Here is a 26,464-nt window from a genome sequence, read left to right as displayed (position 1 = left end):
GCTTGTGTAGGTGAACAAGTAGTGTGCAGCAAGCTGGGGTGTCTCAGGGGATGTTTCTGAGTCTCCATGCCTCCTGGGACTGTGCAGTTTATCTTATGTACATATATGGCCTCCATTACTGTAGTGTCTGAGCACCTCAGAATCTTTAATGTATTTAACCTCACAACATCCGTGTCAGGTAGGGCAGTGTTGTTATCCTCATTTCACAGATGAGTAGCTGAAGCATAGAGAGAAACTACAGAACTTGCCCAAAGTCACACAGGAAGTCTATGGCAGAGCAGGGAATTGAACCCAGGTCTCTTGAGTTCCAGGCATGCTAAATATTTGGATCATGCTTCTTTTCTTGCTTTGGGCTGTGCCTAAAGTCACATCTAGCCCCAAATAAGTATTACATTATTATTAGAGCTGGTTGGAAAAAATCTGGTGATTTTTCTGTTGGAATCAAATTGTTTCCAGGAGACCATTTGATTTCAGTGAAGTTCCAATGGAACCCAGGCCAGGTTCTATCAAAAAGCTGCCTGGTTTCCTGCCAGCTCACCCACCCAGCTCTTTGGCAGGCCAGCTGGTGTGCTACCAAGTAGTCAGGAGCCTGAAAGCCCTGGGAGTCATGACTCCCAGGTTCATGGTGCCTCAACAACCTAGGCTCACGCAACTTCCAGGCTCTCCTGCTTTTGGGCAGCCCACCAGGTGGATTGCCCCAGAGCTAGAGCACCATTCCCTTTCATGGGGAATTTTGAAAATGTAGGGTTTTGTTCTGATTTGGAACTAAACCAGATTTTGACATTAGAAAAGCCTCCATGAAACATTATTGCCTTTCTTTGTCCAGCTCTCATTATTATATTTTTTCTCCAGATAAGGATCTTTTCACCAAAATAGACCAAAAATGCCATTTGAATTATTCTGGAAGATAAAGTGAACACATTCTTAATCCCTGGAGACAGATATTTGAATGTGTTGCACTAATAAACTAATGTGTTGCTAAAATAGGACAAAGCTTGAGAGACATAGTAGCGGTCGTCTCTGTTCCCCCTGCTGTTCTGTTATCTTAGTGATCGAGATTTGTCCTGATGTAGGGGTGCTTAGACTCAAGGATTAAGTTCTGAAAGGAGGAGACTGAAATATTTTAATCTGATAGGTTATCTGCTACCTCAAAATCCTGGAATTTCCCAATAGATAGTGTAGGAGAATCCCTGAAAAAGAACAGTTTGATTATTGATAGCCAACTTAAATTCAAGGGCAGGAGCTCATGCTTAGTTAATTTCCTGAAGTTCTTTTAAGATACTGTATAACTGTCATGTCAGATACGGAAAATTCATTGGATGTAGTACACTTCAATTTTCTGACATGATTCCACATCAGAGATTAACTGCTGTAGTATAGTATCACTGAACAAAAGAAGAAATAGGATACTGGACCGAAAACTGGCTGAAGCCCAGGAAACAAAGTATAGCCATAGATGGAACTTTTCATAATGAAAAAGAGCTAAGAATGGAGTAACCCAGCAGCCTGTTTAATGTCAGAATGGGGATTTCATTAGGCCCAGTGTATTACTTGTCTTCTCTCAGCCTCTAGAAGTAAAGGGTAATTACTGCAGCAGTCAGATGACTGGGAGGAGATTCAGACAATCTGTTATCCCCCAAAGCCTCTTGGGTTTATCTGCAGTGCACTGTAAGCTACAGGTTAGTGGGACTCAAGTCAACTGACGCATGTTAGAGAACCCTTGGCTTGAGCATCTACACTGTTTTTTTAACCCTACGTTAAGACTTTTCTAACCCGTGCTCGAACCTGGGGTTCTCGTGTCTACACTGCAATGCACACAAGTCAAAGCGCATGCAAGTCAAAGTAACCAAATCCCAGAGTCCCTAGCATGCCCCTGAAATGTGGCCACTGTAGCCCTAGGACAGTGGTGCAATGGTAGGAAAGTTTGAACAGCCGCTAATACTACCTGCCAAGCAGTCATTTTGGTCTGTGTGGTCCCAGCTACCGGTGCCAGCAACAGGGAGGTGGCACCTTTTGATGAACTTCTCTTGCTTGCACTTTCACTCCTGTGTCAGGAAACTGGGAGAGCATCTGTGAGATGCTGGTGGACATTTTGGCAACATTTTCTTGGCAGTGGGCTGTTCCTTTGTGGGGAGGGGGAATCAAACAGCCCTTCCAAGCAGAGACCAAGAATTTGCTGTTGATCCAAATCCACAATCTGCTCTGGGACTGGCTTCATTAAAATAGTCACTTCATGATCCGCATTGGGAACCTGCTGCTGGCTCCCATCAGTCCCCATGCTGGATTCAGGGCACCATTCCGGCTGACCAGGTCACCATGAAGCATGGTTGGCTCTGTGCTGGGAGCAATGCCCAGAACCCGATCAAAGTAATCACACAATGCACATGTTGTTGGCGAACTGCCCAAGATGTGATTCTTGTCCCTGGTCTTCCAGTACTTGCTCTTCAGCCTCTTAATATGCTCCCTGTACCAATCACCTGTCTGGAAAATCTGCAGTGCTGCCAGCTTGTTAGCTATCTGCTGGTATGTGTGGTCATTTCTGGTGCTTTTGCTGAAGTCCACAGTTTTACTGGCATTGCACCAGAGATTCACCAAAATTTGGCTGTGCTCCTGTGACCATGATGCAGCTCACTTTGCAAAAGTCTTGATTGATTCACTCTCCATTGCAAATCCAAGAGGCTCTCTGATAGTGTGCTTTCACCACAGTGATCAGAAGAGAGTGGGCTAACGCTGACCTGAGCTGCTGCCATTCACCAAAGGGTGGGGAGTGGCTCCCATTTTCAGCAGAGTGGATTGGAGATTGTTGGTATACAGAAGACTAAGGAAATTGTCCTATGGAATTGTGGGATACTTCTGGCAGACTACTGGGACATGAGTCAATCAGGGCTTCATCTATAATGCAAAGCAGTAGGGCTTGAACTCTGGGTCCTGACTTGTGCTCAGACCCTTCCACCCTGTGGGGCTGAGCTCTGGGTTAGTGCAATTGTAGTGTAGATGCAAGGGGAGTTAGGCTTGAGCCCATGATCAAGCATGGGCTTATGTTGCAGTGTAGATATACCCATACAGACATACCCTCAAAAGAGCAGAGGTTGGAACGGTCAGCAAGCTTCCTGCTGAACATCCAGGCAGCAGGGGACAACTGGCCAGTTATAAAGTGGTCAGACCACAAGATCTTGATCCCTAGAAGATAACTAAAAGGTCAGGGAGGGTAAATCAGGACATTTGAGTAGACAGTGCATGTAGGGGAAGGAAGGGGCAATCATCTGGCCTACCCCAGTCCAAAGTTTGTGCAAATTTCCCACAATTTTATTCTTATAATAAAACTCCAAAGCATGTGGATTTTACATACTGCAGTATGTTGGTACATTATTTTACTGTTGGACTTGGCAGGATTCTGTTTTAATCAGTAAATGACAGCAAACATCAATTTCAGCAGACTCACAGAAATCAATGGGAAAAAAAGTATACATCAGTAACATTTGGCATGCCTGCAGGGATCAGGGATCACTGGCCCTGCACCTGTGCTACCTGCACTGCCTCAAGAGACTTGACAGCAGCTGCAGAAGGTTTCTGCATGGCTAGTAAGCTGGTGATGCTCAGGTGTGGCGGAAGGCTGCTGTCCTGGCCTGGTGGAGCAGAGACTCCCGTCCAGGACTGCAAGGAGGAGGAGACATGCCTGGCTTTGGAGGATGCCACCCCATTTCTGAATTGCTCCATCTCCAGGCAGGAGCCATTCAGCAGCAGAGTGACCTCTGAGGGACTCATCCTCATTGCAGCCCTGGCTGGGGGTCTCTGCTCTGCCCTGCCAGGACCCCAGCCTTCCCCGCGCCTTGTGCCTGCAGGGATCTAGTGTCACCAGCCCAATGGCTATGCAGGGAGCCCTCTGCAGCTCTGCTGTCAAGTCTCTACTCTAGCTTACTCACTCACCAGCCAGGAGGGTGGCAGCTGTCCCCTGGCGGGAACTGTTCAGCAGCTGCATGACCTCCCCACTGCTGTGGCTCATCTTCCTCCTTACAGTCCTGGTCAGGGGATCTCTGCTCTGTCTGGCCAGGATGACTGCAACCTCCTCAACATGTTGTGCCCTGGGGTCTTGGGCCTCTCTGCCGCACAGGGAGCCCCCTGCTGCCCCACTCTCAGCACTGCCCTAACCTTAACCCCAACCCTGCTCTCCCCACCCCCAACTGTAAAAATACAAATAGAAAAAAGTCTTAAAATAAAAATCATTGAGATTAGAAAAAATAAAAATCAAATTCTGACCAGCCTAGTTATTATTTATTAATAGCTTTAAAACTCTGACAGTGTAAAGTGTGTGGTGAATTGGAACTGGTCTGTAACACTTTCAACAGTTTGCAAGCCCTCTAGTAGGCCGCACTGTCTTCCAACAGTGGGGGAATTAATAGGGAACTATGGGGGGCATTGCCTCCTCAGTGGTCTCTAGGCATATGTGTGGCACCTTTTCAAGCACATTATGCAATTGACAAAAGGAGGTGAGCATCGTGAATTTTCATGAGGCTGAAGAGTGAGCCCACCCTGCACTCACCCAGCAGGAGTGGCTCCTGTCCTGCAGGGCTGGACCCACTCTCCATTCCAAGTGTTGTGTCTTGGAGCACGGGGTCGTGTGGTGCTGTGACCCTGTGCACCATGTCGCAACGCCACTATCAAATTTGGCCTTACTGCCTTTCCGCCATGACAGAGGGGCAGACCTGATGGTGCTGTGACCCCTGTGTACCAGGTTGCAATGACTGGAGTGGGAAGCCAGGTCTAACTCCATGGGACAGGAGCTGCTGCTGCCAGGTGAGTATGGAGTGGCTTGCTCTCCAGTCTCTGCTTCCTTCTCGGGGGGCCTCCCCTCCTCACTAGGATTGCAGAGTTGGAGGGAAGGGTGCTGCTGCAGAGAGGAGGAGGAGCGGTGGTGGAGGAGAATGAATGGACTTGTTGAATAGGGAGGCACCGCTAATGACCATTGCCCCCTGTTTGCAAAATCTGCTGCTGGCCACAGCAGCAGCATATGTATGTAGCTCGGCCTTGCATGCTGTATGTTATTTATAAAACTGGTTATTTGGACCTCCCTGTGACCGTCTGGTTGCTTTCTGTTGCGTCTGTTGTCTAAAGAGCAAAAGAGATGACACAATGCATGCTCCCCGTATTGTTCCACAGAGCTAGGCAGTAGAGAGCCTACTTCAGAGTCTAGCTTGCAGCCATGGAGAGTGTAGAATAAGAAGTGAAGGCTAGTGTGTTGGGCAGCCTGGAGAACAGCGCAGCAGCTGAGGTCTGGGTAGCCAGAAAGAATGACCCTCAGAAGCTGCTACTAGCTATTGCCTTCCCAATTACGTGTGAGGGGAAAGAGGGCTTCAGCTGGGCCACTTGGACAATACCAGAAGAGGTGAGGCTCAGGGTGTAGAATCACCTGGAGAGCACAGTAAAAAGCATTCCTCAGAAATCATACTCTGAAAATAATCATCAGTTCATCTTTCGTCAGTGAGTATTTTCCAGCTGTGGCTCATAGTTCTGTGTGTGTTTGTGAGGAGGCCCTGGGGCTGATGGAAATAGGGTAACCAGACAGCAAGTGTGAAAAATTGGGACGGGGGTGAGGGGTAATAGGAGTCTATATAAGACAAAGCCCCAAATATCGGGACTGTCCCTATAAAATCAGGACACCTGGTCACCCTAGATGGAAATGGCAGTGAGAGAGTAAATTAATGTTGCCACAGAATTTAGCAGTAGTTGCTGCAGAATTCAGGAAAATGCTGCCCTTTAGTGGATGTGGAATTTGGTTCCATTGTCCCCCAGAGAACATTGGACTCTGCCTGTGCTTCTAGGTAGTTAATAAATAATGGCCTATCTCCCTAGCCTCTGATTTACTGAACCAGGTTGTTTATATCTTTAAAATAGTAGTGTTTAATTTCATATGTCAATTTTTATTAGACATAGCCTGAATCAAAACCCTGTATCTGAACCCTCCAGAACTGCAGGGATCAAAATCTAGAACAACATTTTGTAACTCAGACCAGTGTCTAATCTCGACACTTAGCTGCATTAGCCTCTTTGGTGTGTTTTCTTTCTTACAGATAAAGTGATTTCATAACCATAGATCCGTTAATTATACATATATGTTATTGTGGTATTAATTAGATTCCATGCTTCTATGAGAAGAAACCAGAAACTGAATGACTATGACTTTATTTGGAAAAGTGAACCAAATGTATTTCCTTCTCCAGTATATAGTCTGTCTGCATTGCTGTCCTGTCACCTGAGTAATGTGATCTTCATTATCAAAAGCCAGGTTTATGTTACAAATAAAGACAAAAACTTACACAGAAATGAATTTTTATTAGTTTACACTATTATGGCTTGTGCACTTCATGCCTCTTATTCAAAAATACAATAGGAGAACTATCTTTGACGTTCATTCCGGGCGCAGATGCCCAACTGTACCAGAATCCTGTTCTTCACAGATGAAGAGAGAAGGGGCAAAGGTTATTTTAAGTCCACTGATGCACTCTCCTCTTGCTGGTTTGGCCTGCCAGTGTAAATTAGGTAATCTCAGGCCCCTCAGACCCATGCTGTCCCAGTATGTCCCCTACAATGGGGGTAGGTTGGGGAAGGGTCAGGAGAGGTGTCTTAGAGCCTGCTATGCTGACCCAAGAGCAATGGGTGAGTCTATCAGTGTGGGGGAATCCTCTGCCACCCATTTAGGGCTCAGTTACTGAACCTTTGTGCCACCAGAGTACAGATGGACCAGAAAGTGGGCTGGTATCTGTCCTCTGTTACATCTAGGATTCTTGACGGCCCTTGGATTCAGACACCTAATTATCCAGTTCATTGCATGCCATACAAGGGAATTAAAAAGTGTAAGTTACACCACTTCATATAAAAGTTGGCCATCATACTCCAAACCATAGGCCCTCTTGTGTTTGCTGCCCTGAAGAATGAACAGTAAGCAGCATAACTTATCATCAGCTCTCACCCCATACACTGTTTAAAATTGTGTGGGTGTGGTCAGAATGAAAGAGGGCATGACTAAAGGAAGCAGCACATTATGAGAGTGTAACTTCAGGGTGCAAGACCGTTTTAAACACACTGCCGTCCCTCCGCCTCAACCTGTTCTCTGTAGAAGTGAGACACGGGGAAGGGGGAGGGATGTGGGGATGGCATGAAGAGGAACATGGCGGAAGGAGTGATGGCCTACTGAGAGGTGTATGGACCCTCACTCCACAGCCAGCCAATGACCATGACGGGACACCATGGTGGCAGTGCCCGCAATCAGCATGCTGAACATTACGCAGCAAGAGGGGTGGCCAGAGCAACTGTATCATCCTACTGAGGACGCAGTGAGAAGAAGCAGAAAGAGGGTAAATGCTTGTAATAAGGGCACAATTTGACTCGGCTCCTGGGTAGACAAGAGATATGAGAGGGATTTGGTTTGCTAGGGCCAGGCATTTGTAACTTCTGCCATACCTGAGATATACAGATGTTCTCAGTTTTGACCACATTGTCAAATGTATAGTTTTTCAGCCCTTAAAGGGCAACCAGGCCCCTCAAATTGCTGTCTTCTCTGGGTCACTGTTCCATTGTATTTGATGATCTTATTAATGATTTGTATTACAGGAACATCTAGAGGCTACAGCCAAGATCAGGGCACAGTACAAACATACAGTGAGAGACAGCCCCTGTTTATGCTGTCCCTCATAAACTAAATAGACCAGTGAGAGCGGAAAGAGGCACAGAGTGGTGACGTGACTTGCTCAAGGTCACAGAGAAAGTCAGTGGCACAATCAAGGTCCTAGGCTCATGCCCTGTCACCCCACCTGCGATGTGTCTGTTGCAAGGCTGAGCCCTTTAAGAGACTCCTGTGTTTTTTTTGGTTTTTTTTTTTTACATTTTTGTTATGAAAACACGTGTCTCTTGCTTTTATTGTTTGTTTTTAAATTGCTCTATAGTTTACTGTGCTGGGAAGGGTAAGAGCTGTATGTGTGTGCACGCGCGTGCTCAGCCTGCACTGAAGACAAGTTTGGGGTCAATGGAAGTAATCTGTGATTCTCATTTGCAAGGCGGGAGGGTTGCTTATTTCTACCCCTGCACTAAGGGAGTGGCCTATCGGTTGGGATTGGTGCTGTCTAGGGGCAGGCTTTGGGAGGCATGGGTAACATGTGGGAATGAGAGGCCTGCAGGGTCAGTAGGCAATTTCAAGGGGGCAGGATTGTTTTATGGGAGGAAATGGAAAGGCGTGTGTGTGAGAGAGAGAGAGAGAGAGCTCACAGTTTCATAGATGCATAGATTCTAAGGCCAGAAGGGACCATTCTGGTCATCTAGTCTAGACCTTCTGTGTGACACAGGCCATAAAATTTCCCAAAATAATTCCTAGAGAATAGTTTTTAGAAAATTATCTAATCTTGATTTAAAAATTGTCAGTAATGAAGAGTCCACCATGACCCTTGGTAAATTGTTCCAATGGTTTAATTAATCTCACTATTAATAATTTATGCCTTATTTCCAGTCTGAATTTTTCTAGCTTCAAGTTCCAGCCATTGTATCATATTATATTTTTCTCTGCTAGACTGAAGAGTCCATTATTAAATATTTGTTCCCCATTATAGACTGTAATTAAGTCAACCCTTAACCTTCTCTTTGTTAAGCTAAATAAATTGAGCTCCTTGAGTCTATCACTATAAAGCATGTTTTCTAATCCTTTAATCATTCAATCTTCTCTGAACCCTCTCCAATTTATCAACATCCTTTTTTAATTGTGGGCACCAGAACTGGACACAATATTCCAGCAGCAATTGCAGCAGTGCCAAATACAGAGGTAAAATAACCTCCCTACTCCTACTCAAGATTCCCCTATTTATGCATCCCAGGATCATATTAGCCCTTTTGGCCACAGCATCACATTGGGAGATCATGTTCAGCTGATTATCAACCACAACCCCCAAATCTTTTTCAGAGTCACTGCTTCCCAGGATACAGTGCCACATTCTGTAACTATGGCCTACATTCTTTGTTCCTCGATGTCTATATATACCTTTAGCCATGTTAAAACACACATTATTTGCTTGTACCCAGTTTATCAAGCAATCCAGGTCACTCTGAATTAGTTACCTATCCTCTTCATTATTTACCACTCCCCCAATTTTTGTGTTATCTACACACTTTATCAGTGATGATTTTATTTTTTCTTCCATGTCATTCATAAAAATGTTAAATATTGTAGAGCCAAGAATCAGTCTCGGCAGGAAACAGACCGACTTAATGATGACTCCCTGTTTAGAGTTACATTTTGAGGCCTGTCATCTAGCCAATTTTTAATCCACTTCATCTGTGCCATGTTAATTTTATATTGTTACAGTTTTTTAATCAAAATGTTGTGAAAGTCAAATGCCATACTGAAGTCTATTACGTCAACACTATTACCTTTATCAACCAAATTTGTAATCTCATTTAAAAAATGTCCTTAGTTTGACAGGGTCTATTTTTCATAAACCCTTGTTGATTTGCATTAATTCCATTACTTTCTTTTACTTATTTATTGATAGAGTCCTGTATCAGCCACTCTATTTTCTTGCCCAGAATTGATGTCAGATTGTGGTGGGTGGAAGGAGACCAAGCAGGAAAAGACTATGTGTTAGAGAAATGCCTGGCTCAAGACATTTAATATTGGTCCTATTGGTTTCACCTTATGGATTTTTTTGTTTTGTTTTGTTACTAATAAAGTTACCACCATCCATGGTTTAAATGAGGATGATGCCCCTAGTTTTTCATGTATAACCAAGATTTGGTTGGATGAAATTGCAGGGCCTGCTTGACCAAATCCAATTATTTTATCTATTTTATCTATCTTACTTTATCTAATCTACCTAGTATGGTAGGTGTTTAGACACCATTATGATCAGCATGATATAAATATCCAGGTTGATAGCATTTTTAAATCGTTGCCTTTATTAGAGTAAAGATAAGTTTACAATGAACATTTTAAATTACTTTTCAGGCAAATACAGAGATCTAGTGTGTGTTTAAAGAGTCTCTCTCTATATATTAAACTTCTATTGACAACAGTTGTTATTGTTTATTATTTGTGTCACGGTTAGGCTTAGGGTCCCCACTTATGAACAGGAGTCCCATTGTGCTAGGCATTGTACAAACACGTGACACAGAGATTGTCCCTACTCCAAGGAGTTTACAATCCAAGTACAAGACAAGAGACAACAGGTAGATACAACAAACAGATGGGAGAGCACAAGGAAACAGTGAGACAATGTTGTTTGGTATGATATGCAGTGGTTTTAGTGCACTATCCATTGTCAGCTTCTTTGTAGGCATTTTATTATGGACATCCCACTAAACCTTCTTACTACGGAGAGAAGCTGGCAAAGACTGCTGCTTCATAGAGATTACAGGGCTATATCGAAATCCTTTTTGTTACTTGTGAATTGTAGAGATATCAATTTTATCCCTTTTGAAGCTGAAAAAGCCACATTTGCCCCTCCATCCCCCAGGCTCAGCTATCTATGTTGAGAGATGCAGCACAGAATTTGACTCATGATTCTGTTTTGACAACGTACCTTTAATAAACCAGTAGTCTCCAGAGATAGAGTATCAAGTCCAAGTTGTTTGTATATAATAGAAGTTTATTTTGTTTTATCAGGAATTAATTTTAGTACAAGAACCCAGATTTTATTTTAAGTGCTTATTTTTCTAACCAGTGGCAGGACGTACTAGGGGAAATAGCATACTACTCTGAAGATAGAAGGAAGATTTTTTTGAGCTATTTTTAAGCTTCTCGATCATTTTATTTGAAATGTGTGATAAGATAATAAGGGCCATCTTGTCTGTGTTTGCAGACTTATGAGTAATTTAATAATGCTCTATTGATACCAACATGTTTGTAATATACAACAGGGCCTGTATGTGCTATGCTCATAACATGTCTTGTAATTAGTATGATTGGACAAGACTTTAGATTCATTGTAATGAAATAGGTGCCTTTAAAATTAACCTAACATGATTTTAATGCAAACCTCACCATACACAAATAAAAATGGCTTAGAAAGTGGCATTAAGAAAAGTCTTGGGGATTTCAGTGTTGGGTTTGACATGAGCAAGATGGGCACTGCTGCATCAGTCCATGCCTAATGAGTAGATGAATCACAATTTATCACCTTAGATTAAACTGTCAGAGCTATGCGTCAGACCTTACATTTTCTGTTCTCTGGCTGTAGTAGTCTAGTGATCAGTCAGGTACTGAAGCTGGGCAATTGCCTTTGTGTTAAAAATGAGTTTTAAATATTAGTAACTTGTGCATGGATGTAGCAGTGTGGACCCTATTTGCATGTTTTTATAGTACAGGAAAAGACAATTCTGCAGAGATGTGAAGAAATAATGGAGTCTAGCTCTTCAGATGTTGAATAGACAACTGTGGGTAAGATTCTTCTGGCATACATAACAACATCCATACAACAGCCCAGATTTTCAATAATGAGAGCCTAAACTTAGTCTCCTAAATCTGCATCTAAGCGCCTAAATGAGTAGCCTGACTTTCAAAAGTATTAAGCAGTCAGCAGCTCCTACTGTGGTCACTGGGATTGAATCATGTGCTTAAGAGCTTTGCTGAATTAGGGCTCAAGTTGCAAAAAAGATGCAGTCTCAATATATCTCTAAATCACTCTGGCTCAAAGAATAAGTAAATATACAAAGAAAAACTCTTCCCTTCTGCCTGCCTGTCTATCCTAACTTACAGCAGATTAAACAGGATGGATAAGTATCTACTTTTTTTGTGTGCAGGTGTTGAGTGCCCTAAGCTATGGCCTGGTACAGCCATTCTTGTCTCCTTTTGCTCATTGGCAAGAATCACAATCCTTTTTTTCCACTTAAAAACTTCAATCAAGCAGATTTTCCTAAACTTTATGGTACTTTTCTTTTGATCAATTTCTTCTTTGCAGGGTCCTATAACGACTCACTTGCATATTTTGGCTATTATCACTTTTCATACAGTCATGGAGTGATGTTGACTTGTCTGAAAGATTTCTGTAAATATCTACAGCTAGTTTGGGTCTGAGAGTCACAGGAGCAGTGCTAGACCCACTTATGTTTTAGTGTCAATTTCTCCTTTACATATAATGGGCCAAATCCCTGAAGTATCACTTTACAACAAGTTAAAAATTACTTAGACAAGTTAGATGTCTTCAAGTCACCAGAGGCTGATGACATACACCCTAGAATACTTAAGGAACTGACTGAGTAGATATGTGAGCCGTTACCAATTATCTTTGAAAAGTCTTGGAAGACGGGTAAGATTCCAGAGGACTGGCAAAGGGCAAATATAGTTCCAATCCATAAAAAGGGGAATAAGGACAACACAGGGAATTACAGACCAGTCAGCTTAACTTCAGTACCCAGAAAGATAGTGGATCAAATAATTAAGCAATCAATTTGCCGATACCTAGAAGATAATAAGTGATAAGTAATAGTCAGCATGGATTTGTCAAGAACAAATTGCATCAGAACAACCTGATAGCTTTCTTTGACAGGTTAGCAAGCCTTGTGGATAGGGGGGAAGCAGCAGATTGTCTTGCATGACCTTATCATAAACAAAGTAGGGAAATACAACCTAAATGGAGCTGCTATAAGGTGGGTGCATAACTGGTTGGAAAACTGTTCCCAGAGAGAAAAGGAGGACTTGTGGCACCTTAGAGACTAACCAATTTATTTGAGCATGAGCTTTCGTGAGCTACAGCTCACTTCATCGGATGCATACTGTGGAGTGAGCTGTAGCTCACGAAAGCTCATGTTCAAATAAATTGGTTAGTCTCTAAGGTGCCACAAGTACTCCTTTTCTTTTTGCGAATACAGACTAACACGGCTGTTACTCTGAAACCTGTTCCCAGAGAGTAGTTATCAGTGGTTCACAGACAAGCTGGAAGGGCATATCAAGTGAGGTCCTGCAGGGATCAGTTCTGGGTCTGGTTCTGTTCAGTATCTTCATCAATGATTTAGATAATGGCACAGGGAGTACACTTATAATGTTTGCTGACAATACAAAGCTGGGAGGGGTTGCAAGTGCTTTGGAGGATAGGATTAACATTCAAAACGATCTGGACAAACTGGAGAAATGGTCTGAAGTAAATAGGATGAAATTCAATAAGGACAAATACAAAGTACTTCACTTAGGAAGGAACAATCAGTAGCACACATACAAAATGGGAAATGACTGCCTAAGAAGGAGTATAGAAGAAAGGGATATGTGGGTTACAGTGGATCACAAGCTAAATATGAGTCAACACTGTTGCAAAAAAAGAAAATATCATTCTGGGATGTATTAGCAGGAGAGTTGTAACCAAGGCATGAGAAGTAATTCTTGCGCTCTACTCCACACTGATTAGGCCTCAACTGGAGTATTGTGTCCAGTTCTGGGCTCCACATTACAGGAAAGATGTGGACAAATTGGAGAAAGTTCAGAGAAGAGCAACACAAATTATTAAACATCTAGAAAACATGACCTATGATGCAAGATTGAAAAAAATGGGTTTGTTTAGTCTGCAGAAGAGAAGACTGAGAGGGGACATGATAACAGTTTTCAAGTACATAAAAGGTTGTTACAAGGAGGAGGGAGAAAAATTGTTTTTCTTAACCTCTGAGGATAGGACAAGAAGCAATGGGTTTAAATTGCAGCAAGGGTGGTTTAGGCTGGACATTAGGAAAAACTTCCTACCTATCAGGGTGGATAGCACTGGAATAAATTGCCTAGGGAGGTTGTGGAATCTCCATCATCATGGGAGATTTTTAAGAGCAGGTTAGAGAAACACCTGTCAGGGATGGTCTAGATAATACTTAGTCCTACCATGAGTGCAAGGGACTGGACTAGATGACCTCCTGGGTCCCTTCCAGTTCTATGATTATATGATTAACAAGAAGTAAAAGATAATAAGACAGCGAAGAAGCTGCTTTTCTATTATAGTTAAACTAGTCAACAAGAAAAGAGAGGAACATGGACCCTGTGCCATATTCCGTTCTTAGCTACATAAGTCTACATCAAAATTAAACCCGTTGGTTTCTAGGGACCTACTCTGGATTTGTACCATTGTGACTGAGATCACAATCTGGCCCAATATTTATTAACCTATCTAATTGTCTGTATAATTTAAAATTTATTTTTCAAATATTTTAAAGTGCAGTTAGTGCTCTTGAAAGAGTCCAGATTGAGAGCACTGGCCAAAGAAGCCTTCTCTATACTTACAGTATATGTACAGCACAGGAGTAGCAGGACAAGCTTCCTCTGACCTGCATGCAGTTACTGTACCCTCCTAGTTGGAAGCCAGTTTATGCCAAATAAAATCTGAATACCTGTCCCCAGAAAGCCAGTTTGAAAGCACTACTTCACATACATCTTTGTGCAGGACTTTCCGGCACTACTAACCTTGGCCAGATTAGAGTCTGTAAATAAAGTGAAAGGTTCTATAGCCCATGATTAATCTCCCAAAATACACATTCATTCTAAGAGCTAGATGATCATTCTTAGAGTCAGTGGTGTACTATGAGGCAAGTCAGGAGCTGTAGCATCTGATGGGTGGTGATGGGAGTTATTGTGCCTAGGTAGGGCAGGAGCTCTGCAGTTGTTCACTTACTACATCTGGGTAAAAGGTATGCTGCAAGCCTCCCGTCAGTCCTGACCACTTGGTACTAGCTCAGGTGCACTGAGTGCTATGGTTTCACCTGGAGCCCAAACATGCCACCTTTGTGGTTTGCAGTATTGTTTTCAGCACGCACACACACATACTCTATCTTTGCATTCAGGAAACACAGGCTTTATGATTCTTTACTGTGTGAGTGTACTTAGCCCTGGTCTACACTAGGACTTTAGGTCGAATTTAGCAGCGTTAAATCGATGTAAACCTGCACCCATCCACACGGTGAAGCCCTTTATTTCGACTTAAAGGGCTCTTAAAATCGATTTCCTTACTCCACCCCTGACAAGTGGATTAGCGCTTAAATCGGCCTTGCCGGGTCGAATTTGGGGTACTGTGGACACAATTCGACGGTATTGGCCTCAGAGAGCTATCCCAGAGTGATCCATTGTGACTGCTCTGGACAGCACTCTCAACTCAGATGCACTGGCCAGGTAGACAGGAAAAGAACTGCGAACTTTTGAATCTCATTTCCTGTTTGGCCAGTGTGGCAAGCTGCAGGTGACCATGCAGAGCTCATCAGCAGAGGTGACCATGCAGAGCTCATCAGCAGAGGTGACCATGATGGAGTCCCAGAATCACAAAAGAGCTCCAGCCTGGACTGAACGGGAGGTACGGGATCTGATCTCTGTATGGGGAGAGGAATCCGTGCTATCAGAACTCCATTCCAGCTTTCGAAATGCCAAAACTTTTGTCAAAATCTCCCAGGGCATGAAGGACAGAGGCCATAACAGGGACCCGAAGCAGTGCCGCGTGAAACTTAAGGAGCTGAGGCAAGCCCACCAGAAAACCAGAGAGGCGAACGGCCGCTCCGGGTCAGAGCCCCAAACATGCCGCTTCTATGATGAGCTGCATGCCATTTTAGGGGGTTCAGCCACTACTACCCCAGCCGTGTTGTTTGACTCCTTCAGTGGAGATGGAGGCAACATGGAAGCAGGTTTTGGGGATGAAGAAGATGATGATGAGGAGGAGGTTGTAGATAGCTCACAGCAAGCAAGCGGAGAAACTGATTTTCCCGACAGCCAGGAACTGTTTCTCACCCTGGACCTGGAGCCAGTACCCCCCAAACCCACCCAAGGCTGCCTCCTGGACTCAGCAGGTGGAGAAGTGACCTCCAGTAAGTGTACCTTTTAAAATACTATACATGGTTTAAAAGCAAGCATGTGAAAGGATTAATTTGCCCTGGCATTTGCGGCTCTCCTGGATGTACTCCCAAAGCCTTTGCAAAAGGTTTCTGGGGAGGGCAGCCTTATTGCGTCCTCCATGGTAGGACACTTTACCACTCCAGGCCAGTAACACATACTCGGGAATCATTGTACAACAAAGCATTGCAGTGTATGTTTGCTGGCGTTCAAACAACATCCGTTCTTTATCTCTCTGTGTTATCCTCAGGAGAGTGAGATATCATTCATGGTCACCTGGTTGAAATAGGGTGCTTTTCTTCAGGGGACACTCAGAGGAGCCCATTCCTGCTGGGCTGTTTGCCTATGGCTGAACAGAAATGTTCCCCGCTGTTAGCCATGGGGAGGGGAGAGGGTTGAGGGGGGAGCCACGCGGTGGGGGGAGGCAAAATGCGACCTTGTAACAAAAGCACATGTGCTATGTATGTAATGTTAACAGCAAGGTTTACCCTGAAAGAGTGTAGCCACTGTTTTATAAAATGTGTCTTTTTAAATACCGCTGTCCCTTTTTTTTCTCCACCAGCTGCATGTGTTTCAATGATCACAGGATCTTCTCCTTCCCAGAGGCTAGTGAAGATTAGAAAGAAAAAAAATGCACTCGTGATGAAATGTTCTCTGAGCTCATGCTGTTCTCCCACACTGACAGAGCACAGACGAATGCATGGAGGCAAATAATGTCAGAGTGCAGGAAAGCACAAAATGACCAGGAGGAGAGGTGGCGGGCTGAAGAGAGTAAGTGGCGGGCTGAAGACAGGGCTGAAGCTCAAATGTGGCAGCAGCGTGATGAGAGGAGGCAGGATTCAATGCTGAGGCTGCTGGAGGATCAAACCAGTATGCTCCAGTGTATGGTTGAGCTGCAGCAAAGGCAGCTGGAGCACAGACTGCCACTACAGCCCCTGTGTAACCCACCGCCCTCCTCCCCAAGTTCCATAGCCTCCACACCCAGACGCCCAAGAACGCGGTGGGGGGGCCACCGGCCAACCAGCCACTCCACCACAGAGGATTGCCCAAAAAACAGAAGGCTGGCATTCAATAAATTTTAAAGTTGTAAACTTTTAAAGTGCTGTGTGGCATTTTCCTTCCCTCCTCCACCACCCCTCCTGGGCTACCTTGGTAGTCATCCCCCTATTTGTGTGATGAATGAATAAAGAATGCATGAATGTGAAGCAACAATGACTATATTGCCTCTGCAAGCGGTGATCGAAGGGAGGAGGGTAGGGTGGTTAGCTTACAGGGAAGTAGAGTGAACCAAGGGGCAGGGGGTTTCATCAAGGAGAAACAAACAGAACTTTCACACCATAGCCTGGCCAGTCATGAAACTGGTTTTCAAAGCTTCTCTGATGCGTACCGCGCCCTCCTGTGCTCTTCTAACTGCCCTGGTGTCGGGCTGCGCGTAACCAGCAGCCAGGCGATTTGCCTCAACCTCCCACCCCGCCATAAACGTCTCCCCCCTTACTCTCACAGATATTGTGGAGTGCACAGCAAGCAGTAATAACAGTGGGAATATTGGTTTCGCTGAGGTCTAAGCGAGTCAGTAAACTGCACCAGCGCGCCTTTAAACGTCCAAATGCACATTCTACCACCATTCTGCACTTGCTCAGCCTGTAGTTGAACAGCTCCTGACTACTGTCCAGGCTGCCTGTGTACAGCTTCATGAGCCATGGCATTAAGGGGTAGGCTGGGTCCCCAAGGATAACTATAGGCATTTCAACATCCCCAACAGTTATTTTCTGGTCTGGGAATAAAGTCCCTTCCTGCAGCTTTTGAAACAGATCAGAGTTCCTGAAGATGCGAGCGTTATGTACCTTTCCCGGCCATCCCACGTTGATGTTGGTGAAACGTCCCTTGTGATCCACCAGAGCTTGCAGCACTATTGAAAAGTACCCCTTGTGGTTTATGTACTCGCCGGCTTGGTGCTCCAGTGCCAAGATAGGGATATGGGTTCCGTCTATGGCCCCACCACAGTTAGGGAATCCCATTGCAGCAAAGCCATCCACTATGACCTGCACATTTCCCAGGGTCACTACCCTTGATATCAGCAGATCTTTGATTGCATGGGCTACTTGTATCACAGCAGCCCCCACAGTAGATTTGCCCACTCCAAATTGATTCCCAACTGACTGGTAGCTGTCTGGCGTTGCAAGCTTCCACAGGGCTATCGCCACTCGCTCTCAACTGTGAGGGTTGCTCTCATCTTGGTATTCATGCGCTTCAGGGCAGGGGAAAGCAAGTCACAAAGTTCCATGAAAGTGCCCTTACGCATGCGAAAGTTTCGCAGCCACTGGGAATCGTCCCAGACCTGCAACACTATGCGGTCCCACCAGTCTGTGCTTGTTTCCCGAGCCCAGAATCGGCGTTCCACAGCATGAACCTGCCCCATTAGCACCATGATGCATGCATTGGCAGGGCCCATGCTTTCAGAGAAATCTGTGTCCATGTCCTGATCACTCATGTGACCGTGCTGACGTCACCTCCTCGCCCGGTATCGCTCTGCCAGGTTCTGGTGCTGCATATACTGCTGGATAATGCGTGTGGTGTTTAATGTGCTCCTAATTGCCAAAGTGAGCTGAGCGGCCTCCATGCTTGCCTTGGTATGGCGTCCGCACAGAAAAAAGGCGCGGAACGATTGTCTGCCGTTGCTCTGACGGAGGGAGGGGCGACTGATGACATGGCTTACAGGGTTGGCTTCAGGGAGCTAAAATCAACAAAGGGGGTGGCTTTACATCAAGGAGTATTTCAGGCAGGACTTCACGGAGGGTTCCAATAAAAGTTATTGTTCTTATTGGAACAAGGAGGTTAGTCTGGCCTCTGATTGATACATGGCTAGATTTACCTCGCTGCACCTTCTCTGTGAGTGACTGCAGTGTGACCTAGAGGAATGAGTCCCCTAGACGGGGGAGGGGGGAAAGCAAATGAGTACAAAACAAATCTGGTGTATTTCTTGTTTTGATACACTCCATCTATCTTTCACATCTTTGGCTGGCAGCAGAAGGACTGCATGCCATCCATATCTCATGGCTTCTCGGCAGAAGATGGTACAATAGGACTGCTAGCCATCCTCATCTCTTGCCTGCCCGGCAGAAGATGATGCAATAGGACTGCTAGCAATCCGTATCGCCTGCCTGCTCACCATAAGATGGTTCAATAGGACTGACTGCAGGACTAAAGAGAATGACTTGATCAAGTCACTCCAAATTTAGTCCCTGCGCCCATGTCTGCCCAGGCGATCCCGGCCGACGTGGCCAGGAGCACCTCGGACATGACGATGATTGCTACCAGTCCTATTGCACCGTCTGCTGCCACAAGGCAATGGGTTGCTGCTACTGTGTAGCAATGCAGTACCGCGTCTACCAGCACCCAGGAGACATACGGTGACAGTGAGCTGAGCGGGCTCCATGCTTGCCGTGGTATGACGTCTGCACAGGTAACTCAGGAAAAAAGGCGCGAAACGATTGTCTGCCCTTGCTTTCACGGAGGGAGGGAGGGAACGGGGGCCTGACGATATGTACCCAGAACCACCCGCGACAATGTTTTAGCCCCATGAGGCATTGGGATCTCAACCCAGAATTCCAATGGGCAGCGGAGACTGCGGGAACTGTGGGATAGCTACCCACAGTGCAACGCTCCGGAAGTCGACTCTAGCCTTGGTACTGTGGAAGCACTCCGCCGAGTTAATGCACTTAATGCACTTAGAGCATTTTCTGTGGGGACACACACACTCGAATATATAAAACCGATTTCTAAAAAACCAACTTCTATAAATTTGACCTAATTTCGTAGTGTAGACATACCCTAAGTGAATGGGCTCTCCCTCCCTCAAGCATACTCATAAAGATGGCATCATAATTTGGCCCTCTGTGTTTATATATTTTTCACATACTTAAAAGCTGGCTGACATTTCCTTCTCAGATTATAAATATTTGAAGGCAGGTCAAACATCAGGCCTAACTGACTTTACCAGAGCTCCTTTAGTACAATATACAATTTAGATAAAAATTTAGACCATAACAAATCATATCAGATGAAGTTATATGGGGAATTTTGGATCCAACTCTGAGATTGTTATTAGCTGAGAGACTTTGCTAAAAAGCTCCTGAGGCTGACACATGTAAAGAGGGATGCACAGGATCATTTCACACTCCAAATAGTGTTTGGTGCCAGATGTGCATTGCCTCTGCATTGGGAATAACAGATTCCCTAAAGAAGGAGGACGACTTGGCCCAAATGGGGTGTTTTTAGCACAGCACATTATTAAATTGGATTCTTCCATCCTGACAACAGCTGAAATGAAGGTTGACTCAGGCAAAAAAGTTATCCCAGACTTTCAGTGGAAACATTAATCCCCAGAAGATTCCTCGGATGTGGAGCCACCAGAGAAATAGCTAGAGATGTGCATTTTAACATAAATCTGGTTGCTAATGGTCCAAATGCAAACATTATCACTCAAGAATATTATATGGATTTGGCACGCCCAGACACGGGAGGATTTTAGTTCCATAACAAGTTTAGCTGCATAACCAGGCTACTGCATACTAAACTGAAATGGTAATATCGTAACGTTAAATAAGTACATTGCCATACATTAGTTCTGCTTTCACCGAAAGCATAATGAGTTCACTTGAATGGATATCATATATTAATCACTCTTTTTTAAAGTAAAATTATTGTATGGCATGCATGGTGGCAACACAACTTTTCTAGCTAACCATATCTGGCTAGTATTTGTATCTTCTAATATCTTCTTTCACATAATCCTTGGCTCATGCGTCTTTGGCAATGTCTACACTTGTGCCAGTGTGTAGAGTACAGATGTTGCACACCAGCTAGCGTGGGTATCAATCGTGTCGATGTGAGACATGGTTTAGGTGAGTAGAGTGTCTTACATACCTGACAACCCCCCCTGAACTCTTTATACACCCAAGCAGTATCTCCATCATTTACACTGCTATTTTTAGCAGTATATCTTACTGCCTTCTCACTTCCAGAGCCTTTCCTTGCTGCAGTGAAAGGCTCCAGCTGCAGGGAGTTGCCAGAGTCTTTCCACACTGCCTTTCTGCTCCCATAGCCTTTGACTGTGATGTGTAGCTACACACCACAGTGGCAAGTGTAGAGGCAGCCTGCCTTTCACTGTGGTGCTTAGCTACACGTTTAATACCTGTACTCTACATGCCAGAGTAAGTGTAGAGATAGCCTTTGAATCTGTTCAAGGTTGCAGCTACTCTCACTGCCTCATGCACTTTTCTCAAACTTATTTTTGCTCTGTCTGGGCTCAGTCCTTCAAGGTCCTCTGAAGTGTTGAGCACCCATCACTCATCCTAACTTTGGTGGGAATTGAGGATGCTCAGGACTTCAGTGGAATGTTTGGAACCTTGCCCAACCCTATCCTATAAAAGTACCTTTCTTCTAAACTTTGTGTGTGTGTATGTACGCGCGCACATGCCAGCATGTGTGTGTGTGTGCATGTGTATGTGCGCTCATGTCTGGACCTTTTTTTACTTTACATTCTCCCTGCTTTTTGTTGAATCTTTCCCCCTCTTAAATAGCTTTATGACCTCCACCTTCACCATATTCCTCAGAATTCTATATGCTTCAGTCAGGTAATCCCTTAAACCTTGATTAGGCAAGGTAGTTAAGCATGTGCCATCTTTAAACATGTGAGTAGCCCCATTGAAGACAATAGTACTATACATGTACTCAAATAATCTGCTGATTCTGGACACTAATCTCCTCTTTTCTAAAGGACTCCAATGGAAAACCCCAAATCTACTTTCCTAATCTCTCCCTCCAAGTCATAACATTGGAGACTGTGTAATTCAAGCTGTGCTCTCCTGTACCATTTCTGATTCTTTAAACTCTCTCCTGTAATAAAGGCATCCAAAATCATGCATAATATTCCAGTTATGATCTTGCCAACTCTTTGTAATAAGCCATTATGATTGTTCTAGTTTGTGTTCACAAAAAATGAATCAATAATAAATTTCAAGGCTCATCTGGTCACTTGCATAAGGAGGTGGTTGAGGGTAGGAGGGTTCTTTTGAACTGATGTTACATCAGTTAGTTATGTGTAATTTTGTGGGGTTTATATATCTTTTTACATTTACATTTAGAAGCTGTGATGGGCACATTTTGCAATATGGAATGAAAAAGCTTGTTCCAGCATTTACTATAGTGCAAAAATAATACTGTGCATACAGCTTGACTTCTTCAGAGCCCTGTACCAACATGAACAAATCTGTGGACACATTCTATTTAGTCTAATGTACTCACTAAACTAGTTTATATGCGCTGTTTTCAGAAGCACTTTGTTCAAAGACAATTCTGACAAGTGTTTCATGAGTGGGAAATAACTTGCCCATAGATTTTTGGTGGCCTGGTTATTCTTACTTTCCATAACCAGCAGCCTTTGGGCTCTCCAAACACTCTAGCAATGTGAAAGAACTCTGATCCGCAGCCTGGGAGAATTAGAACTTAGTTCCTGTTTGGCAGTGAATTTGCACACCATCACACCACTGAGTCAGCCTGAGGTCTAATATTGTTAGGTATCAATTAATGAGATTCAGTGGGTCATGAATTTTTTGATAAGAAAGAACATTGTAATTATTGGTACTGTAAATTTAATAGTGCTTCTATTTTCGTTCCCCAGTCTTCACTGTAAGTAAAACAAATGCAAGTTAATCTAAGACCAAAGGCTTGCCACTGACATAGTCTTTCTGGCAGAGGCTATGACATGGGTGGATCTGTTTTGTTTGCTGATCAAGGATAATGTATAGATGCTTTGTTTTCAGTGTGTTGCATTATGGCCAGATCCTGTGACTCGGACTCTCACGTGGACTTCTGGCTGCTTAAAAACTGTAAAATAAGGCCCTAGATAATGTTGAGGTAAACATTTCCTACCAAGTGAATATTTATTACAGGTACATAATTAAGTAGAAATAATCACTGTTTATTTTGTTCTGCTTCAAGTACCAGATTTAATTACAAAACCAGTTCACACTATAATTTCTGTAAATTATGGCAAATTGGTAAAATAGGGAATTTATTTCATACAGAGTAAGTATATGGGGGAGGGGAAAATCCACTGAAGTCTCCGAACCTCACCACAGCAGTATGTGCTGCCAATATTTTAATGAGGGATTCTCTCAAAACTGTTTAATCTCAGTCTGTGATAAACTCTGTCATCCAGAGGAAAAGCTAGCACAGATAGAATCTATATTTTTGATTTCCCATTTAAGGAAATCCCTTTAGGCTAATCACAACCAAGGAAGGAGGAAGCACCACTGAGCAAACAAACTTATTTTAAGTGCCCATTGTTGGAAATGTTTATTCTTTGTTCTCGTAAATCACACTGAGTACACATTGGTGGCACAGCAGTGAATTGGTGTAACTTCAAGTAGGAAAGTGAAATGAAGAGCTTTTTGATCAACTGCAGGGTTTTTTTTTTTTTTACTGGTGGACTTAAACTTAACCTTATCTCTGGGGCAGGGACCATGGCACTGATCCGAAATCCACTGAAGTCAATAGGATCCTTTCCCTTGTCTTCACTGGACTTTGGATCAGGCCCCATATTTGTTCAGCCCCTAGCACAATGGTGTCCAATCCTGATTCAGTGTACTAATAAATAATAATAATTTCTGTTCACCCACCAAGTAGAGAGCCATCAATCCTGCAAAAGGAAGTGATGCATGTCAATATGAAAATATAGCCTGCGAAAGCACCAGGAATAGATAATGTACCAGCACAATTGTTAAAAGCGATTGGTGATTGAGGTATTGATCTCATATGGAAAATTTGCAGTGATGTATGGATGACTAGAAATTGGCCAGATGTTGGACAAAGGGAATAGTTCTGCCCTCACCAAAGAAGGGAGACATAAGAGAGAACAGTAACATTCATATTATCTTCCTGATACAGCACATGAGCAAAGTTCTGCTCCACGTAATATAGGATCACATGAAGCGAATGATAGAAGCAGAACTACCAGTACAACAAGCTGGTTTCAGAGAAAGATGAGGCACACGTGATCAAATCGCAATCATCTGTCACATCATTGAAAAATGCAGGGAATATAATCACCAACTGATTATATGTTTCACTGACTATTCAAAAGCCTTCCATATTGTCTGTCGTGACCAGCCTTGGAGTATATTGGCTGACATAAGGACTCCAAAGCATCTCACCGAACTCATTGCAAGTCTCTATCATCAACAATAGACCATCGTGTGAACAGCAACAGGTGACAGTGAGTGGTTTTGCACTGGGCAGGGTGTGAGACATGGAAGCATTCTGTCCCCAAACCTTTTAACATGTATGTATAATTTATTATGAGACAAGCCCTAGAAGATTCTAAGTGGATGGAGTTGAGATTTCTGTTGGATTGGATTTCCTCTTTACCAGCCTGAGATACTCTGATGACATGACACTCTGCTACAACCACTGATGCAATGCAACGGATGTTGGAGTCTGTTAAAACAGTTTATGACTGTCTGTCAATGAGGTGAAAACAAAATGGATGCACATTGACATGATGTCATAAATAAAGGGAAGGGTAAACCTCTTTGAAATCCCTCCTGGCAAGGGGAAAGCTCCTCTCACCTGTAAAGGGTTAAGAAGCTAAAGGTAACCTCGCTGGCACCTGACCAAAATGACCAATGAGGAGACAAGATACTTTCAAAAGCTGGGAGGAGGGAGAGAAACAAAGGGTCTGTGTGTCTGTCTATATGCTGGTTTCTGCCGGGGATAGACCAGGAATGGAGTCTTAGAACTTTTAGTAAGTAATCTAGCTAGGTATGTGTTAGATTATGATTTCTTTAAATGGCTGAGAAAAGAATTGTGCTGAATAGAATAACTATTTCTGTCTGTGTATCTTTTTTGTAACTTAAGGTTTTGCCTAGAGGGGTTCTCTATGTTTTTTAATCTAATTACCCTGTAAGATATCTACCATCCTGATTTTACAGGGGGGATTTCTTTATTTCTATTTACTTCTATTTTTATTAAAAGTCTTCTTGTAAGAAACTGAATGCTTTTTCATTGTTCTCAGATCCAAGGGTTTGGGTCTGTGGTCACCTATGCAAATTGGTGAGGCTTTTTATCCAACATTTCCCAGGAAAGGGGGGGTGCAAGTGTTGGGAGGATTGTTCATTGTTCTTAAGATCCAAGGGTCTGGGTCTGTAGTCACCTAGGCAAATTGGTGAGGCTTTTTACCAAACCTTGTCCAGGAAGTGGGGTGCAAGGTTTTGGGAAGTATTTTGGGGGGAAGGACGCGTCCAAACAGCTCTTCCCCAGTAACCAGTATTAGTTTGGTGGTGGTAGCGGCCAATCCAAGGACAACGGGTGGAATATTTTGTACCTTGGGGAAGTTTTGACCTAAGCTGGTAAAGATAAGCTTAGGAGGTTTTTCATGCAGGTCCCCACATCTGTACCCTAGAGTTCAGAGTGGGGGAGGAACCTTGACACATGATTAACAAAATCAAGATGCAAATGGATATCACAATTAACAGTCAAGTTGTAGGTTAGGCAGTAGATGAATTCAGTTATCCGGTATCATATATATTCAACCAAGGAGGCTGTTCAGTAAATTTGAAAGAAGAGTAGGAATGGCTCACTCAGCCATGGCCTTCCTTACAAAGGTTTGGAAAAAATGTGGCATCTCGATATGTATGGAGGTTCAACTGGTGAAATTGTAGGAAATTAATACTCCTGACAAGAAGAAAATTAAAGACTTTGAAATGTGGTGTTGGTGAAGACTCTTGGGTATCACCTGTACTGCAAAGAAAATGAATGCTTATATTAGAAATATTGTTGGAAAGAAACAGACCCTGCTGTCGGAACTCAACAGGTGCAAACTTATGTCTCTTAGTCACATCAGGCATAGAGATGAAAATAACATTGAGAAAGATATTATGGAAGGAATGGTGGCAGGCCATCATAGCAGGGGCTGACCAGTGATCAGATGGATAAATGGCACGTGACAGGTCAATTGAAGGTCAGCTGTTGAGTGCGCAAAGCTAGCAATGGCTCTAGAAAGCATCCAAAAATTCTGCTACGATGTCACCAATATTCAGATATGAAAAAAGGGATTTTACTTACTTAATTACCAAGTACAAATTGTAAGAATAAGTAAATATAATGGTTGTGGGAATGATATAATTTAAAAACATTTAAATTTATATGTAGTTTAGTTACAATCTTTGGTCCCAACAAGTTTCCAGTGCCCCTGTTGATTTCATTAAGAATGGTTGCCCTTACAACAATGCATAGAATACAACTTTGTTATGTGTATCTTCTTCCATAAAACTGTGTCAAAACATTTAATTCAGGGTCACATTCTCTGGTGGCGTAAATGGGCACAGATCTGAGAGGTTTGATGGGAGTTTCATTTACATCAAAAGAGAACAATAACATAAAAGAAGGATAGGCGAGGGATGTAATTAAGGTGAGATTTGGGAAGGGCCATCATGAACCTCACCAGTTTCCACTCCAAGTGTAATGCACATTTCTTTGACCTTACCTTGGCTAATATAAAGAGTTATATTTATGTAAAAACAAAAACCTACCCAAACACTGCACTGCATACACTTCTCTCTCTGGGAAGAGGATGAGACAATA

At 43.5% G+C, this 26,464-nt stretch overlaps 2 protein-coding genes across 2 annotated transcripts in view; both read left to right on the top strand.

Annotated features, from left to right (window-relative positions):
* The window catches only part of TRPC6 (transient receptor potential cation channel subfamily C member 6), a 175,924-nt gene that overhangs the window by 71,882 nt on the left and 77,578 nt on the right, over window positions 1–26,464 (top strand). The gene's annotated exons all lie outside the window — the stretch shown is intronic.
* LOC125633951 (uncharacterized) lies at window positions 15,153–17,000 on the top strand. Its single transcript, XM_048843984.2, has 2 exons — window positions 15,153–15,795; window positions 16,383–17,000. Exons 1-2 carry the CDS (start codon window positions 15,186–15,188, stop codon window positions 16,532–16,534), a joined length of 762 nt encoding a protein of 253 aa, XP_048699941.2. The 5' UTR covers window positions 15,153–15,185; the 3' UTR covers window positions 16,535–17,000.

This window comes from Caretta caretta, chromosome 1 (genome assembly GCF_965140235.1).
Source record: "Caretta caretta isolate rCarCar2 chromosome 1, rCarCar1.hap1, whole genome shotgun sequence".
NCBI classification, from domain to species: Eukaryota; Metazoa; Chordata; order Testudines; family Cheloniidae; genus Caretta; species Caretta caretta.
Note: the sequence above shows the minus strand (reverse complement) of the source record. Positions and strands in the feature narration are given on the sequence as shown.

What these genes read in the sequence shown, in the direction of transcription:
- LOC125633951 (XM_048843984.2), top strand. Translation starts at nt 15,186, where the DNA reads ATGCAGAGCTCATCAGCAGAGGTGACCATGCAGAGCTCATCAGCAGAG. An exon ending in AGGTGGAGAAGTGACCTCCA is followed by an intron (nt 15,796 to 16,382) that starts GTAAGTGTACCT and finishes TTTCTCCACCAG; the next exon opens with CTGCATGTGTTTCAATGATC.